The 16,708-nt window shown below is 45.4% G+C and overlaps 1 protein-coding gene across 2 annotated transcripts in view; it reads left to right on the forward strand.

Annotated features, from left to right (window-relative positions):
* Nucleotides 1-16,708, forward strand: part of LOC138489270 (zinc finger protein 268-like) — a 413,111-nt gene that overhangs the window by 293,867 nt on the left and 102,536 nt on the right. The window contains exon 4 of one of the 2 annotated variants that reach the window (XM_069616966.1): nt 5,462-5,470. In XM_069616966.1, coding sequence (XP_069473067.1) covers nt 5,462-5,470 — 9 coding nt within the window. Of the gene's footprint in view, nt 1-5,461; nt 5,471-15,641; nt 15,767-16,708 lie in introns of those variants that run through there. The other variant, XM_069616964.1, reaches the window with a different exon arrangement.

Genomic DNA, 16,708 nt, shown 5'->3' on the forward strand with positions numbered 1-16,708 from the left:
TCCTAACGAGAATGTTCCTACCTAGAAAACTAAAACTAAAGAAAGATGATCTAGTGTCCAAACGTATCTGACCCTCACACTTATACATGTAACCAAAGTGTACAAAGTAAATTTGTCTGTCTTCAGATCAACAAAACAGTGCAAAGGTTCAAACTCCTAGTTCTAAGAAAGCACACTTTGTGACCAGGGTTGTACTCCCTTCCCCTGGATCAATTCAGGAATACCCTTGGAAAGGTTCTGATTCAGCAAAGTTCTGTTCAGTTCAACACAGAATTTCTTTTCCATCAAATGTGTCCTTCCACTTGGTAAAGCAAAGGTATTTTCCACAAAATACTTGTTCAAAACCCAAAGCAATTGTTTTCCTCCACACAGTATCCTTCCTCGTAAAGCAAATGTGTCTTTCACAAAATAACCATCTTAAACAAAAGCAATTGTTTTTCTCCACAAAATATCCTTCTCAGGATGTAAAGCACATTTTAGAATATCACAACTATTATTCCAATGTAATACTTTTGTCAGGATAGCACAGCAACTATCCTTTGTAATGCAACAGTTTATGAAGATGATAAAGTTATCAATATCTTTCCACAACACATTTTTTACCACAACCACATGTCTTCAAAGCAACTGTTTCTTTCCTGGTTTACTCTCCTGCCTGGTATACTTCTACTGCAGTTGGTCTCTTCTGTTAGTGGCAATGTTTGTTCCCAGGCACTTCACACCAGTATCCCATGTGAGGAGGGTTGAACAATGGTTGTCAATCCTTCACGTCTCTTGACTGTTGGCAATACGAGTTACATATATCCCCCAAACTGGTGTCTCAGGAAAGGAGAATTGCACCTCTGCTGCTCTTGGTTATAGTCTCTGCACTGTTGGCAGTGTGGGTTACACGTTTCCCCAAGTTGACATCACATAAATGGAGGACTGTGCCCTTTTTGCCCTCTTACTTCTTCTGCATAGACTTTGTTTTATTAATATTGTGGTACAGTCACATTTTTTTATTTTTTTATTACTTGATTGCATAAAACAATTTTTAAAAAATAGGTTTCCTAAGTAGAAGAAGTGAAGAAAAAAACAGACAACAGGTGGTGCCCGAGAAATAAAGTAAGTTCAGTTTTTTCGATTCCCTGCTTTTAGTCTCTTCAAATTTTCATCTCTCAAAGTGGCTCCTTCCAGATTTAACGGAAAGTAAATGTGAGTTTTAGGGGCCTTCCCCCTTTAGGTAATCAATCCGATACCTCGAAAGAAGCCCACCACTGCGATCACCCATGTCGTTTTTTCCCCACTCATTAACCGGCACCACTATTCCTCTTCATCGTAGAAGTGCAGATTTTTGAACAGGTGTCCTAGATGAATTAGGCGGGGAGTCGACACCCCTGGGCAGAGCAACAATAGATGTTTGACAGTTTCCATCTCTTCTGGTAGTAGGCAAAATCTACATGAATTGTCTTCGCACTGCTTCCTTCTCGACAGAACTTTCTTAGTATGTATAATGTTCAGCCGGATTCTCAGAAAAGACTCTCTGCAGATCTTGTCCGGACATTTTAGCAGGTAGGGTTTTGGTGAGTTTACTTTGGTCCAGATCAAGGGCAGATCTTGTGTCAGTTTTGTCGACGCAGCCTTATCCAGCGTGTCAATCCAGTCTCTCTCCAGAATGCGCTGTTTTACCTTTACCGGGTTGTTGATAAGTTCCTCACTGGAACTACCCACCCAGTGTAGCAGTGTTTGCACCCTGAGTGACCAGTCTTGCAACATTTTACAGGAACCTGCCAGAATTTCCTGATGCATTGCTTTCAGGATTAGTGGGGGTGAGGGTAGCAAGGTTTTGCGGTAAAGCATGGTTTCATTTCGGGCAACAATAGAACCCAGTGATTGGAGTGAAAGCTACCTCCTTATTAATGCAATCGGAAGAGGCTGCGGGAGGTTAAGGACCCTTTTTCAGTAAAGTCCCTCCACTCTTGCCCAGAAGTTTTCTGGTAAATTGGGTAACGCTTCTGCAAAATAGGTCAAACTGGGAACGACCTTCGTTTTGTAGAAGGTCAGTATTGGTGACAATGTGAAATGCCCAAATTTGTTCGCCAATGCTCGAGACTGGGAGATTAGCAAACGGGCTTTAGTCATTATGTTTTCCTGCATTGGCACTTCCTTGTTGCTTTTGTTTAGGATGATGCCGAGATATTTGAAATTATTTACAATTTCTTTTTGTTTGTTATCCACAGACCAGACACATTTCTCCACATTCCTAGGGTTCTTTCCAAATGTCATTATTTTTGTTTTATCGAGGTTTATCAGGAGCTGATTTTCTTTGAGATAGGCATCAAGGTTGTTTATCTGCCTCTGTAGGCCGATAGGGGTGAGGTCCATGAAGATAATGTCGTCTGCATATAGCAGCCTTGATATTTTATTTGCACCCAGTGTTGGCGGGAATGAGCGAACTCTATCCTCATAGTCCCTGTAGTCGCCGTATGCCAGGGCCAACGGGCAGCCTTGTTTGACCCGTCTCCCTGTCTCGATCCATGAAGAGAGACGACCCAGATTGTTTAGGCGTACGCACATTGAGGTTTCTGAATAGGGGGCCTTTATTGGATCCAGGATCTCGAGGGGGCAAGCATGACGGTGTAGTTTGGCCCAAAGTAGAGATCTATCTACCCGGTCAAAAGCCTGACCCAGGTCGATAAAGGCCATGTATAATTTTGGCCGGCCCTCAGATACTTTGGCTTTCAATGTGCTCACTGCCAGAATATTAACTGTCGTCCCGACATTTTTCACAAAACCCCCCTGAAGTGGGTCGAACACCGCTGATGTAGATAGCCAGGTCTGTAGGTTGTCCAAGACCAAAGCCCCGAAAAGCTTCCCTATCGTGTCCAGCAATGCTATAGGGCGGTAGTTCGATGGATTGTCTTTTGAGCCCTTTTTAAAAATTGGCACCACGATCGCCTTCTTCCAAGAAGGTGGAATCTCTGAGAGCTTGACACAGTTCGTAAATACCTCTTTGATAAAAGCAGCCCAGGATTCCACGTTTTTCTTAAGATCGAAATTTGTGATGCCATCAGGGCCCGCCGCTCTAGAACCATTGAGTTTTTTGATTTTCCATTTGATCGTTTCCAGATCTGTCGGGATCCACTACGTATTCCCAGATCCAGATACTTGGGAGTTATTCGATGTCACTGATGCGCCGTACAGATCTTTGAAGTGAGCTTCCCATCTTTGGTCACCAATGGAATTTTGCAGTGCTTGGTTCAACACTTTTGCATCCCCCTTTATTAGTGACCAAAAGTCCCGCACATTCTTTCCACAGATAGTGCGGAGCATGGTCTCGGCATCATCTTGGATACGTGCCAATTTTGAAGTCTTCAGCCAGGATTTATAGCTGTTAACTGCAGAAATAGCATCTTCTTTTTTTTGTACAGAGTTGGAATTTGCAGCTGCCCATTTTAATTTCCTCACCCATCTTCTTCGTTCTACCAGTTCTTCGTTAAATGTGTGTTCAGGAGGTTTAACTTGCCCCACTTTCTTTCCTTTCCTGGGTCCAAATGCTGAAAGTACTACTGCATAATCAGCCGATGGTCTGGCCCCAGTGGATTCCGTACTTGTTTCCTCCACATACATCCGAGTGAGTTGGATGATTGCTGATTCTGGTAGCCTTAACCTTGTGCCGATTTGGTTGACTTCCAGGTTTAGAGTTGTGTAGCTAGGTACGACTTTAGGTGAAGACCAAGTGAAGATCAAAATGTTGTGATCACTATATTTAGTCCTGGTCACCACAAATGATTCCTTTATTGACAGTAAGCTACGTGAGACTTGAATATAATCGATGGTGCCGGTTTGATTTATTTCTCTCCCATATGGGGATAAGTTCTTCTTTGGAGCCGGCTCGCTGAAGGAGATTGTGTATTTCTCTTGATTTTATTAGGTTATTCCATCGTCGCGCTCTCCCCAATGGCAGATGTCGTTCTTGAGTTAGGTCAGTGTTCCAGTCTCCCGCTAAAATGATATAGCTAGATGCACTTATTGTCAAGTAATCATCGATTATGGTCTCCATTTGAGTATTGAAATAGTAATTCGAAATCCGCTTCGGATTCCAGTATGTGTTCACCAACAGGATCTTGCCCTGGGAGTTGTTCCCTGTGTAATTTGTGGTCGGAGCCCATGCAATGGTTATTACCAGAACAAACTCTGTGGATCAGAGTACCCTTACCAGGTTAAGGCCACTTCTGGATGTAATGGCGATGATGAGGCCTGATCTACGTCTTCCCTTTTTCTCTTTGCGTGCCAGAGAATGTAGGTTTTTCCATTAGCCACGTTTCTTGTGGGCAGTCAGGTGCTTAAAGCCCCTAGTATTCCATGAGCCAATCTTTAGGCCAACAGAAAGAAGTGCCTGTCTAGAATTGACACCCTCAGAAATGTCTGTACTTGATCCTTGTAGTGGCTACATTCTTCTTTGTTGGGGCATACCCATTGCTAGCTTGTCGCCTTTTTGGTCGTGGAATTTATTTGACTTTCGTCCTTCTATTTCTTTCCTTTGAGACTTAGTTTTGTCCTGCTGAGGTTCCATTAATTGAAAGATTTGGCAGGTATATGCAGTCCCAGGCTTTTCTTCCCTAGCTTTTCTGGGAGAAACTTGCCGTGTACTGCTTTGATATGATATGATATGATATGGTATTTGTAACGCGCCTATACACAAGTGTTTCAAGGCGCGACGAGGCAGGGAGGGAGGGAAACAAGGGGAAGACAGACAAACGATCCTACTAGGCCAGGTGTCATTCAGATCGCGCAAGTGCAGAGGTAAGGGGAAAAGGAGGAAGTGCAGGGGGAGGAGGTGGGGGGGAAAGTGCAGTACAAGGTAAGTAGCGTAAAAAATAATAAATAATAAATAATAAATAAAAAGGGCCAGCTGGTGGCAAGTGCGAGGTAAGTGCAGAGCAAGTGCTGGGAAGGGGGCTGTAGGGTACAGTGACAGTCCCACAGTGCAGGGGGAGCCAGGGAGGCAGTGCAAGTGGAGAGTGGCTGGGCCCTGGACCGAGGTTGCTGAGAGTGGCCCAGATGCAGGTTTAGTGCTGAATTCAGTGGGGAGTTAAGCAGGTTTAGCAGGGGAGAGGGAGAGAGAAGGCAGAAGCGAAGAGGAAGGTTTTGAGGTGCTTCCGGAATCGGAGATGGTTCTCCTCAAGTTTCAGGGAGGCAGGAAGGCTGTTCCAGAGGGAGGCCCCTGCTGCGGAGAGAGATCTACCCCCAGCTCGTTGCTTCGAGAAGCGGCTGACCATGAGGGAGTTGGAGACGGATGAGCGAAGGGCTCGTGAAGGAAGATATTTAGGAAGAGAGAGTTGAAGGTATTTAGGTCCCAGGCCCCAGAAGGCCTTGTGGACAATGCAGAGGGTTTTGAACTTAATCCTCGCAGCCACTGGGAGCCAGTGAAGAGATTTCAGTCCTGGAGAGATACGGTCCCTGGGCATATTTCAACAAGATATTTTATGTTGAAATATGAACTCCTGCTTGTCAATATTCACTGGAGCTCCCTCGTCTTTACGGTGGTACAGTCAAATATTTGACTTTTCACAAAGTACATTACACAATTTAAAATACAATTCATACAGCATAAGATTTCATTTCTCTAAATTTCAGCTTTCAGCCTACTAATCCCAAAGGGATAAGTAGCTTTTTTTTCTGTTGGGAATGTGGGTTACAGGTTTCCCCAAGTTGTCATCTCACAAATTGTGAATTGGCCCTTTTTTGCCTTCTCATTCTACTTGTTTGGTATTCAAAATAGTTTGGTTTTAACAAATGTTCGACTAGGAGTGCCCCAGGGTTACCTTCTCTTGCAGGCCAACACACTGGAGTTTCTGAGTTGCTCCCTGCTGCTGCAACGGACCTTCTGCATATCGGTGGTCCGGTTGACAGCTCTTCCAAACCTGCCACCGCCTGAACAGCCCTTCTCCTGAGCCCCACCGGCTCCTTTGAGTCTTCTCATCCTTAAGCACCTTTGGGCAACTCGCATCGGGTCGGGAGCATGTCTCCTGCACAGCTGGGCTCATCTCCCTGCTGCTCACCACGACTCTGCTTCCTGCTGCACATACTCTGCAAACCAACACGCCTTCTCTGCCCACATCAGATTCTGCTGGTGTCCGCACTCCCGCTGCAGTACCAACCGCTTTGTTGTCTTTCCTGACTGCTTCTGCTACTCATTTCCACAGCTGAGAACCATTTACAGGTTTAAATCTCCTGCTCAGGTGCCTTGCCTTCAAACAACTAGACCACATATTCCCCTCAGTAGCATTTTTAATCCTCATTGACTCTTGGTCCCTCTTCCTCATCCCAGTACTACAGGTATTATGGATCTTGAAGTCCATTATGGGTTTGAGTCTTTTATGTCTATTCATTTCTGTTTGATTGTTGAATTGGATGTTATCAGAGTTAGCAGATGTGATATGTATAGCAGTTACATTACTTTGCTCTACTTTACAATAGACCATCAATGTTCCAGGGAGAATAGTGTAATCATGAATACCAGGGGTCACCACTTCCTCCTGATATGAGTCCTACCCAAGAAATCCACCCTCATAATACTGTCTCCAGGGTCAGGATCAGGTAGTGGTTGCCTTCCCCTGACCAGATGAGAGGAGGCCCATACTGGGTTTTCTGTGATGATTTCACTAGATTCATCACATACCCATTCTCTAATGTCACTGGTTTTCACAGTCTCTATTGAAAATTGAGTAAAAAAGGAAACCTACAGTGCCCTGTTCTTTTCCTTTCCAATGTTAGACAAAAAAAACAATGGGGCTGTAAATCTAAAAGCCAGCGCATGACTCTGGCATTAGTGTCCTTTCTAAGGCTTAGCCATTTAAGGGGGGCATGATCTGTAACAAGTCGGAATGTCCTACCTGTTAAATAATATTTTTAATAGATCACAGCCCGCTTGATAGCTAAGGCTTCAAGCTCAAGAGTTACAAAGTTCTTCTGTTGAGGAAATAGCTTTCTACTGATACAGAGGTACAATGTTCTATACCATCATGACATTTTGAGAGAACTGCCCCTGCACCAGTATGGTCCTAAGGGCGGGCGGATAGCTCAGGGGCAACGCGTTTGTCTTGGAAGCAGGACAATGCATAGCAACACAGGTTTGGAACCCGGTCTTGCGCTTAGAAACTGGTCTCCGGTATGTGATGCCTCAGTCTGCAGAATAAATTCCTTGTTGAAATCTGCCATCTTCAAGACGGCTTCACTACATAAGGTTTGTTTCAATTTATCAAAACACACTTGATCCTTGGGCCGCCATTTAAGTTTCTGTGGTTCTGGAATTCTAAGTTTGTCAGAAGGGAAGTGATGCATGCAAAGTTAGGAATGAATCATCTATAAAACAAAAAGGTGCTTAGTTCTTTCTTGGCCTTAAGGGCTTGGGTTTTTCAATGGCTTCAACGGCTCTTACTTTTACAGTTTGGGGCTAGACTGATCCATTCCCTAGAAAGAAGCCTAGATATTTCACTGCAGATCTGGCTAAATGACATTTGTTTGGATTTGCAGTGAGTCCAATTTTCATTAGAGCTCGAGTAACCAGATATAAATGGGACATATGTTCTTCCCACAATTTAATATGGATGATATCATCAATATAAGCCCCACAAAAAAGAAACGTATAGTTGAAGAACTTGATCTATTAACTGTCATGAACCAGCGATACCGACCCTTCTGGTCAGCCTGGTCCCTTAGTCAATGACCGTTTCATTCCGATCCTTCCCAACATGGGTGATGCCTAGAAACTGTGCAGTCTAGTCTTTCCGAGTCACTCTCATGCTTCCTTGAAAGCAGACACGCCCCGTGCTTTGGCGTGTCTCAACGCCCCGCTTGCCTGTACCCCTTGTCCTGGCAAGTTGTGTAACTAACTCTCCTGGCCCTGTTTACCTTCGTGTTTAACTAAGTGCCCGCATCTATTATCCTTCCTGGTTTCCCTTTCCGAACTCCTCCATGATCTCTGCCTTCGGAGCTTCGCTTACTGTTATTCCTTCTTTGCCCCTGAACCTTCCTGGATCATTCCAGGAACCTTGAATGTTTCCCGAGTTTCAGAGCTGCCGCAGGTCAGAGCCTGGAACTCGTGCGCTCGTCGCCGCCCAGCAGTCTGGATCCAGCGGAATCAAGACCTTACCTCTATAAGGCTCGCTCCTAAAGGAAAAAGAAGTCTGTGAACTCCAAGAAAGGGACCACAAGTAACAAACAGGTGAGTCACGAATCCGAAGACTCGGATTCTGACATCAACCTTTGAAAGGTGGCCATGGCCCATGTAATCCAAAGGGTGAAACCTTGAATTGAATTAGACCTGTAGGAGTAGAAAAGGTTGTTTTTGGTTCATCGGCTGAGTTGACTGAAACTTGACAATATCCTTTAGTCAAATCAATTGTGCAAAGGTATACTGCTTCCCCCAACCTGTCAATAAGATCATCTATCATAGGCATGGGATTAATATAGAACTGTGATACCTCACTAACCTTTCTGAACTCAATACAAAATCTCCACGATTGGTACAACGGGAGCGGACCAAGGAATTTGTGAGGGTTCGATAATATCAGCATTTAACAAGGCCACTTACTTCTTGAATAATCCTCTTCCTGCTCTCAGGAATTCGATATGGATTTTGATGTACAACCTTCAGTGGAGGGGTACGAATATAATGATACACCCCCTTAACTCTCCCTGGTACAGTTTTAAATACAACAGGCAATTGTTGAAGAAGGTTCATTAAATCTTGGTTTTGTGCCAAATCTGGAGAAATTAAATTGTTAGTGTTATTTCCATCATTCAATAGACTGGTTCACATAACTGAAGTGTTTTGCACAGGATTTTCTCTCCACTTTTTAAGAAGGTTAATATGATAGATCTGAGTTTTTATATTTCTGTCTGGTTGTGAGATTGGATAGTTGGAAGGTCCCGCTTACTCTATGACCTCATAATGTCCATGCCACCGGGAGAGCATTTTGTTTTCAGAGGAGGGAAGTAGAACCAATACCTTGTGGCCCACAGAGAAAGATCTTCTCACTGCTTTCTTATTATGCCATACGTTCTTTCAATCGCTGAGTGGTTTGAGATAAGGGCAGTGTAGCTTTCTCTCTCTTTTTCCCATGTTCCTGTGACATATCCGGTACATCTCTTGCTTCTCTCCCATACAAGAGCTTAAATGGGGATACTCCAGTAGACGACTGAGATGTTTTCCTAATGGCAAATAGGGCCCATGGCATTATAATGTTTCCAATTCTTCCTATCTGCTTCTATTCATTTTTTTAAGATGTGTTTCAAAGTTGTTATTGAATCTTTCAACCAAACCATCAGTTTGGGGATGGTAAATGGAGGTACGTAAAGATTTAAACTGAAGGATCTCCTCAACCTCTGCCATAAGTTTACTCATAAATGTGAATCCTTGCTCTGTCAAAATCTCTTCTGGAAACCCAATTCTAGAGAAGAAGGGAAGTAAGTGTTTTAAGATCTGCTGTGAAGTATTATTCCGTAAAGGAAAAGCAGGGTAACGAGTTGCATAACCTAAGGTCACCAGTATATATCAATTCCCTAGTTTTGAGGTTTCTAAAGGGCCCACTATATCCATACTGAATCTAGAAAATAGTACATCTATAATTGCCAAGGTTTGCAAGGGAACTGGAGGAGGAATTTGAGTACAGGTTTTCTGGCATAAGCACAAATACTGATACAATTCTTTATCTCAGCATAGATTCCTGGCCAGTAAAATCAGTTCACAATTTGCAGCTTAGTTTTTGCGGTTCCTAGATGTCCCCCTGTTAAATGAGAGTGAGTACTCTCTAGAAGAATATTCTTATGGCTTTTAGGTACCATGATCTGTGACCTAGGAATACCCTCTGGTGCAGCATCTCCCCTATATAACAGACCAGACGTCAGAAAATAAAATGGCCCACTCTTTTCCTTCCTTCCTCTTTCCGGCAATACCTGAAGGAATGGCTCTGCTAGCAAGGTATCATTGCTTTGGGCAAAAGCTAAATCTGGAATAATTTCAGCTTCTTCTTCAACAATGGGGATAGATTTTATTACTGGATCAGGAGGAGGCTTTACATCTGCTTCTCCAAAACCCAGAGTTTTTCTCTCAGTTTTATTGCTGTTCTCTATTTATGTATTTATTTATTTCATTTGTTTAGCGCACATGCAACCCGGAGGCATTGAGGCCTCCGGGTTGCATTTATTGGAGTTTTGGAAATTCTATTCTTTCTCCCGCTTTAATTTGGTAGGGTTGTTCCCCATTATTCTGCATCATTACTTTAATATTCCCCCTTTAATCTGGGCCAATCACTTCAGCCAATACGTCTTAACCATAGCTCCAGGCCAGACCTGATTTAGAGGCTAATCTGATGTAAGTGCCGGGTGGAGGGGGACAAGAACCAAGTCTGTGGAAATCAATGCTCTGTCTCCGGGTTGAAGTAATTCACCTATACTACTATATATATCAAATACTATAGATTGTTCAGTAGGAATGGTAGGATTGAGGCTCTTTTACTACGTTTTTCAAATTTAAGTGTTCCCCAATTTGTATCAGCTGAGTCCGATCCCAATCCTGACACCATATGTGATGGGTCAGAAATGCGAGACAGACACACAGTTGTTGTTTTCTGAAAGTTTGCCATTTATTAAAATAGAGAGGTGTGAGATAAACACCTATCCTTTGCTATCCTAACGAGAATGTTCCTACCTATCAAACTAAAACTAAAGAAAGATGACCTAGTATCCAAAAGTATCTGAACCTCACACTAATACATATAATCAAAGTGTACAAGGTACATTTGTCTGTCTTCAGATCAACAAAACAGTGCAAAAGTTCAAACTCCTAGTTCTAACTAGGGTTGTACTCCCTTCCCCTGGATCAATTCAGGAATACCCTTGGAAATGTTCTGATTCAGCAAAGTTCTGTTCAGTTTAACACAAAATGTATTTTCCATCAAATGTGTCCTTCCACTTTGTAAAGCAAATGTCTTTTCCGGAAAATGCTTGTTCAAAACCCAAAGCAATTGTTTTCCTACACACAGTATTCTTCCTGGTAAAGCAAATGTGCCTTTCACAAAATAATCATTCAAAACCAAAGCAACTGTTTTTCTCCACACAATATCCTTCTTGGGATGTAAAGCAACTGTTAGAATATCACAACTATTCTTCCAATGTAATATATTTTTGTCAGGATAGCACAGCAACTATCTTTTCTAATGCAACAGTTTATTAAGGTGATAAAGTTATCAATGTCTTTCCACAACACCTTTTTACCACAACCACATGTCTTCAAAGTAACTGTTTCATTCCTGGTTTACTCGCCTGCCAGGAAGAAAAAACTCCTACTACAACAGTTGGTCTCTTCTGTTAGTGGCAAACGGAAGTTTGTTCCCAGGCACTTCACACCAGTATCCCACGTGTTGAGGTTTGAACAATGGTTGCCTATCTTTCGAGCCTCTTGACTGTTGGCAATAGGGGTTATAGATTTCCCAAAACTGGTAAGTCAGGAAAGGAGAATTGCACCTTTGTTGCCCTTTTATCTCTTAGTTATAGTCTCTGTCCTGTTGGAAATGTGGGTTACAAGTTTTGCCAAGTTGACATCTCATAAACGGAGAGTTGCACCCTTTTTGCCCTCTTAGTTCTTCTGTATAGCCTTTTGGCTGTTGGCAATGTGGGTTACAGGTTTCCCCAAGATGTCATCTCAAAAATTGAGAATTGTGCCCTTTTTGCCTTCTTATTCTACTTGTTCGTTATTCAAAATAGTTTGGCTTTAACGAATGTTCGGCTCGGAGCAGCCCGGAGTTACCATCGCTTGCATTCCCACTCACCGGCTTAGTTTAGCGTCTCCACGTTGCTCCCTTCTGCTGCGATGGATCTTCTGTGGATCTGTTGTCCATTTGACAACTCTTCCGTACCTGCCACCGCCTGCACAGCCCTTCTCCTGAGCCCCACAGGCTCCTTTGGGTCTACGCATCATCCAGCACCTCTGGGCAACTTGCGTTGGGTTGGGAGCACGTCTCCCGTACAGCTGGGCTTCTCTCCCTGCTGCTCATCATGACACTGCTTCCTGCTGCACGTACTATGCAAAGCTGCATGCCTTCCCTTCCTGCATCGGCTTCTTTTATTTTTTTTAAAGATTTCTTTATTGAATTTTTTGTAAATCACTTCAACTTCGCATAGATTCAACAGAATTATTTTACAATAAGCATTTATATCCACAATTCCTGAACATCCTCAATACATATTTCATAAATATAACCCTTCTATGCGAAACATAAAACCTATCACCACCAAATGTACTCACTACTACACAAAAAACAAAACAACATGAACGAGGAAAGAAAAGAAGAAGAAGAAGAAGAAGAAGAAGAAGAAGAAGAAGAAGAAGAAGAAGAAGAAGAAGAAGAAGAAGAAGAAGAACTACTCTCACTATTATCATACCTGTCCTTCCCAATCTCTCTACCAAATCAACCATAAAGGTCTTCAAACTGCATCAGCTTCTGATGGTGTCCGCACTTCTGCTGCATTCTCAACCGCCTCAGTGTCTATCCTGACTGCTTTTGCTACTCCTTTCCTCAGCTGTGAACCATTTTCAGGTTTAAATGTCCTGCTTAAGTGCCTTGCCTTCAAACAACTAGACCACATATTCCCTTCAGTAGCACTTTTGATCCTGATTAACTCTTGGTCCCTCTTCCTCGTCTCAGTACCACAACCATTATGGATCTTGAAGTCCATAATGGGTTTGAGTCTTTTATGTCAATTCATTTCTGTTTGATTGTTGAACTGGATGTTATCAGGGTTAGGATATGTTATATGTATAGCGGATACATTGCTTTGCTCTACTTTGCAATAGGCCATCAATGTTCGAGGAAGAATAGTGGAATTATGAATACACACGGTCACCACTTCATCCTGATATGAGTCTCCCCCCCATGTGATCCTCCCTTATAATACCACCTCCACAGTCAGGATCAGGTAGAAGCTGCCTTCCCCTGGCCACATGAGAGGAGGCCCAAACCATGGTTTCTGTGATGATATCACTAGATTCATCATAGATGTTATGGTGTAATGCTGAAGGATTAGTAGGGCTTGCTGAAGAGGTGGCAGTACTCATGAATGAAACGTGTCGTATGATTTGGAATTATAATGTCAGGCCCTGGCCTGGATAGATGATAAAAAACAACATTTACGTATCACGCCACTTACCAAATATACTTTATGTTTCAGATCCGATGGTCCAATTCACCTGGGTGCCAACAACGCATGCGCAATAGTGTTCAAGCTCCTGAACCTATAAGCAGGGACGGCTGCTCTCATGGACTTTTGGTGGGACTGTGGGGCCCAAGCTTTCGCCCAACCCCCACCTAAGGGGGGCTCCCACAAAAGTATTAAAATGTCCCAGAACTTGCAGCACAGCCGCCACAAGAAAAATTATTGGCCCGATCAGTCTGCTGATAGACTGGTAGAAATCCCTGTGGAGTTTTGACTTTTCAGCAGAGCAGCAGTTTTCTTTTCTTCACTTTTGGCACACAGTATCCAGGTTGCAGTGAATGCCAAATGGCTGTAGATCCTCCTGTTCTTGTTCGATAACCCGCAGGCTAAGATGCCAACTAGCATCGCGAGGGGGCCGGGGGGGGCTGCGACTGCAGGACTATTCCTTTGAAATCATACATAGTCCAGGGAAGGAAGAAAACCCGGCTGACTTTTTGTCCAGACACCCGAGGACACAGTGTGTCCCTGAACCATCGTTGGCGGATAGGTACCTGCGGTACTTAATCCAACATGCCTTACCAGAGGGAATCGAGCCTGCACAGTTAGCTCAAGAATTGGAAGCGGACCAGGCCTGCCAAATCATATGCGAGGGGCTCACATCGGGTCAATGGAGAAGGGCCAAGGAACGCGATTGCTTGGCAGCAGAAGAGGTGCGACTAGAGGTGGATCAGCTGCTACAGGAGAAAGAGGAGTTGGCGCTCTCTGATGACAGTCTCCTGCTGAAGGGCCACAAGTTGGTAATCCTGACCTCTCTGAAACGTAAGGTGATTGAGCTTGCACATGAAGGTCACCAGGGCATAGTCTCCACCAAGTGCATGCTGTGCCAAAAGGTGTGGTTTCCACAGCTTGACACCATGGTGGAAGAGCTCCTGAAACTCTGCCCCACGTGTTGTCTTCTTACGCCTTATCACCATCCTTAGCCGTTGAGGATGTCAGACCTGCCGGAAAGTATATGGGAAGCCGTGGTGGCTGACTTCTTTGGTCCTATAGAGGGCGGGGGAGGATATTTATTGGCTGTCATGGACGAATATTCTAGGTATCCAGAAGCTCAGATCATATCCTCAACTGCAGCCCACCACGTCATATCAGTGCTAGACAGCATCTTCATGACGTTCAGCAAGTACATGGGGTTTCACCATCACAAGGTCACCCCACTGTGGCCTCAGGTCAATGGCATGATTGAAAGGTTCATGGTCAATCTGAAGAGAGCATTGCAAGTCTCACGATTTACCAGTCACCCATATGAACAAGTACTCCACCAATTATTGAGGGACAATCGAAGCACACCCCACAGCTCCACGGGGAAAACGCCGGCAGAGGTCATGTTTGGAAGAGACATTTGGACGAGACTACCGCAGGCCACCCTGTCTGAAGATCGACCGACCGCAGACACGGAAATGAGAGAGCGTGATCTAGCTGTGAAAGAGTGCCTGAAAGAGTACGCTGATGAATGGCGGAAGGCGCAGGACCCTCACCTAGAGGTAGGGAACATCGTTGCCGTGAGATAACCCCAAACGCACAAGCATACAGACGTATTTCATGAGGAACCTCTGATGGTCACGAAAAAGAAGGGATCCATGATCACGGCACATGGAGATAGAGGCACAACCACCCGGAACTCATCTCACTTCAAGAAAGTCCCCCGGTCAGGTGCCAGGCGGCTAAGTGGCAGAGTGGAGATACCCATTGACTACCTCTCAGACGATCCCTATCAAGGTGACCATGAAGATTCCGCAGCATCCGTCCAAGAGGACTGCATGGACGGCTTTGATGCCAGCGGCTCTAGTGAACATTTCAGTTCTTGGCCACAGAGGGCTAGGAATAAGCCTTGCTGCCTCATTGAGGAGATGGCTTATCAAACTATGTTCCTGTATGGTTTATCACCCTTTCGGGTGACCATTTAAATTGGGGGGGGGGGGTGTCATGTTGACACTATAGTTCTGGGTCAAGAAAGGCGGGAGGCAGGGATGGAAATGACGTGTGAGGGCGGGGCACCGGCAGTTGGAGCCAGCCTGTAAAATAAAGAAGACGTTTGTTTGAGACCTCCAGCGTCTGTCTTTACTATCTGCACATCGAGGTGACTGCGCGTAGGATCAAACACAATGACTACACAGTAGGTCTCAGCTTTACTACATCTAATATACTTTATAACACTACCCCGGCCATCACAACCAATGCCGGTCCTGGACACTGCCTGCAGGCGCGTGGTCTGAGGCACTAGGAGACGTCAGCAATGTATTTAATGTGGACAGGCAGTGCATTTGCATCTACTACGCATGCGTATAGAGCAGTGTTTCAGGTATAGCACATCCGCAGTGATAGAGCACGTTTATATCTACTGCACATGCGCATAAAGCGAGACACTAATCTCCAAGAGATGCTCTGAGCCATCAACCTTACAGCGAGGGCGGGGCCCCGGCTCCGGGAGCGCGTGGACTCCCTTATCTTCCCTGTCCTGAGATGCAGATCAGAGGATCGGAGGATTATCCCGGAGATTGCGCCCATGGTGAGACATTTCACACCCTATGGTTTGCTGCGCTGTGATTCAGCACGTTGCCCTTTATATTTGTGCCTCAAGGTCTCAGGAACATAAAGAGGTGGGAGCAGAAGTTCAGGAGCCCAGGAGCAGGAGTGGGAAGAGGAGGTTGCAGGAGCCCAGGAGCAGGGGTGGGAAGAGGTGGATGCAGGAGCCCAGGAGCAGGGGTGGAAAGAGGTGGATGCAGGAGCCCAGGAGCAGGGGTGGAAAGAGGTGGATGCAGGAGTGGAGGAGCCCAGGAGCAGGGGTGGAAAGAGGTGGATGCAGGAGCCCAGGAGCAGGGGTGGAAAGAGGTGGATGCAGGAGCCCAGGAGCAGGGGTGGAAAGAGGTGGCTGCAGGAGTCGAGGAGCCCAGGAGCAGGGGTGGAAAGAGGTGGATGCAGGAGGTGAGGAGCCCAGGAGCAGGGGTGGGAAGAGGTGAGTGCAGGAGGCGAGGAGCACAGGAGCAGGGGTGGAAAGAGGTGGATGCAGGAGCCCAGGAGCAGGGGTGGAAAGAGGTGGTTGCAGGAGGCGAGGAGCACAGGAGCAGGGGTGGAAAGAGGTGGATGCAGGAGCCCAGGAGCAGGGGTGGAAAGAGGGGGCTGCAGGAGCCCAGGAGCCCAGGAGCAGGGGTGGAAAGAGGTGGATGCAGGAGCCCAGGAGCAGGGGTGGAAAGAGGGGGCTGCAGGAGTCGAGGTGCCCAGGAGCAGGGGTGCGAAGAGGTGGATGCAGGAGTCGAGGAGCAGGGGTGGAAAGAGGTGGATGCAGGAGTCGAGGAGCCCAGGAGCAGGGGTGGGAAGAGGTGGATGCAGGAGTCGAGGAGCCCAGGAGTAGGGGTGGAAAGAGGTGGATGCAGGAGTCGAGGAGCCCAGGAGCAGGGGTGGGAAGAGGTGGATGCAGGAGTCGAGGAGCACAGGAGCAGGGGTGGGAAGA

This window comes from Ambystoma mexicanum, chromosome 9 (genome assembly GCF_040938575.1).
Source record: "Ambystoma mexicanum isolate Mex_15411 chromosome 9, UKY_AmexF1_1, whole genome shotgun sequence".
In the NCBI taxonomy this organism is placed as follows: Eukaryota; Metazoa; Chordata; class Amphibia; order Caudata; family Ambystomatidae; genus Ambystoma; species Ambystoma mexicanum.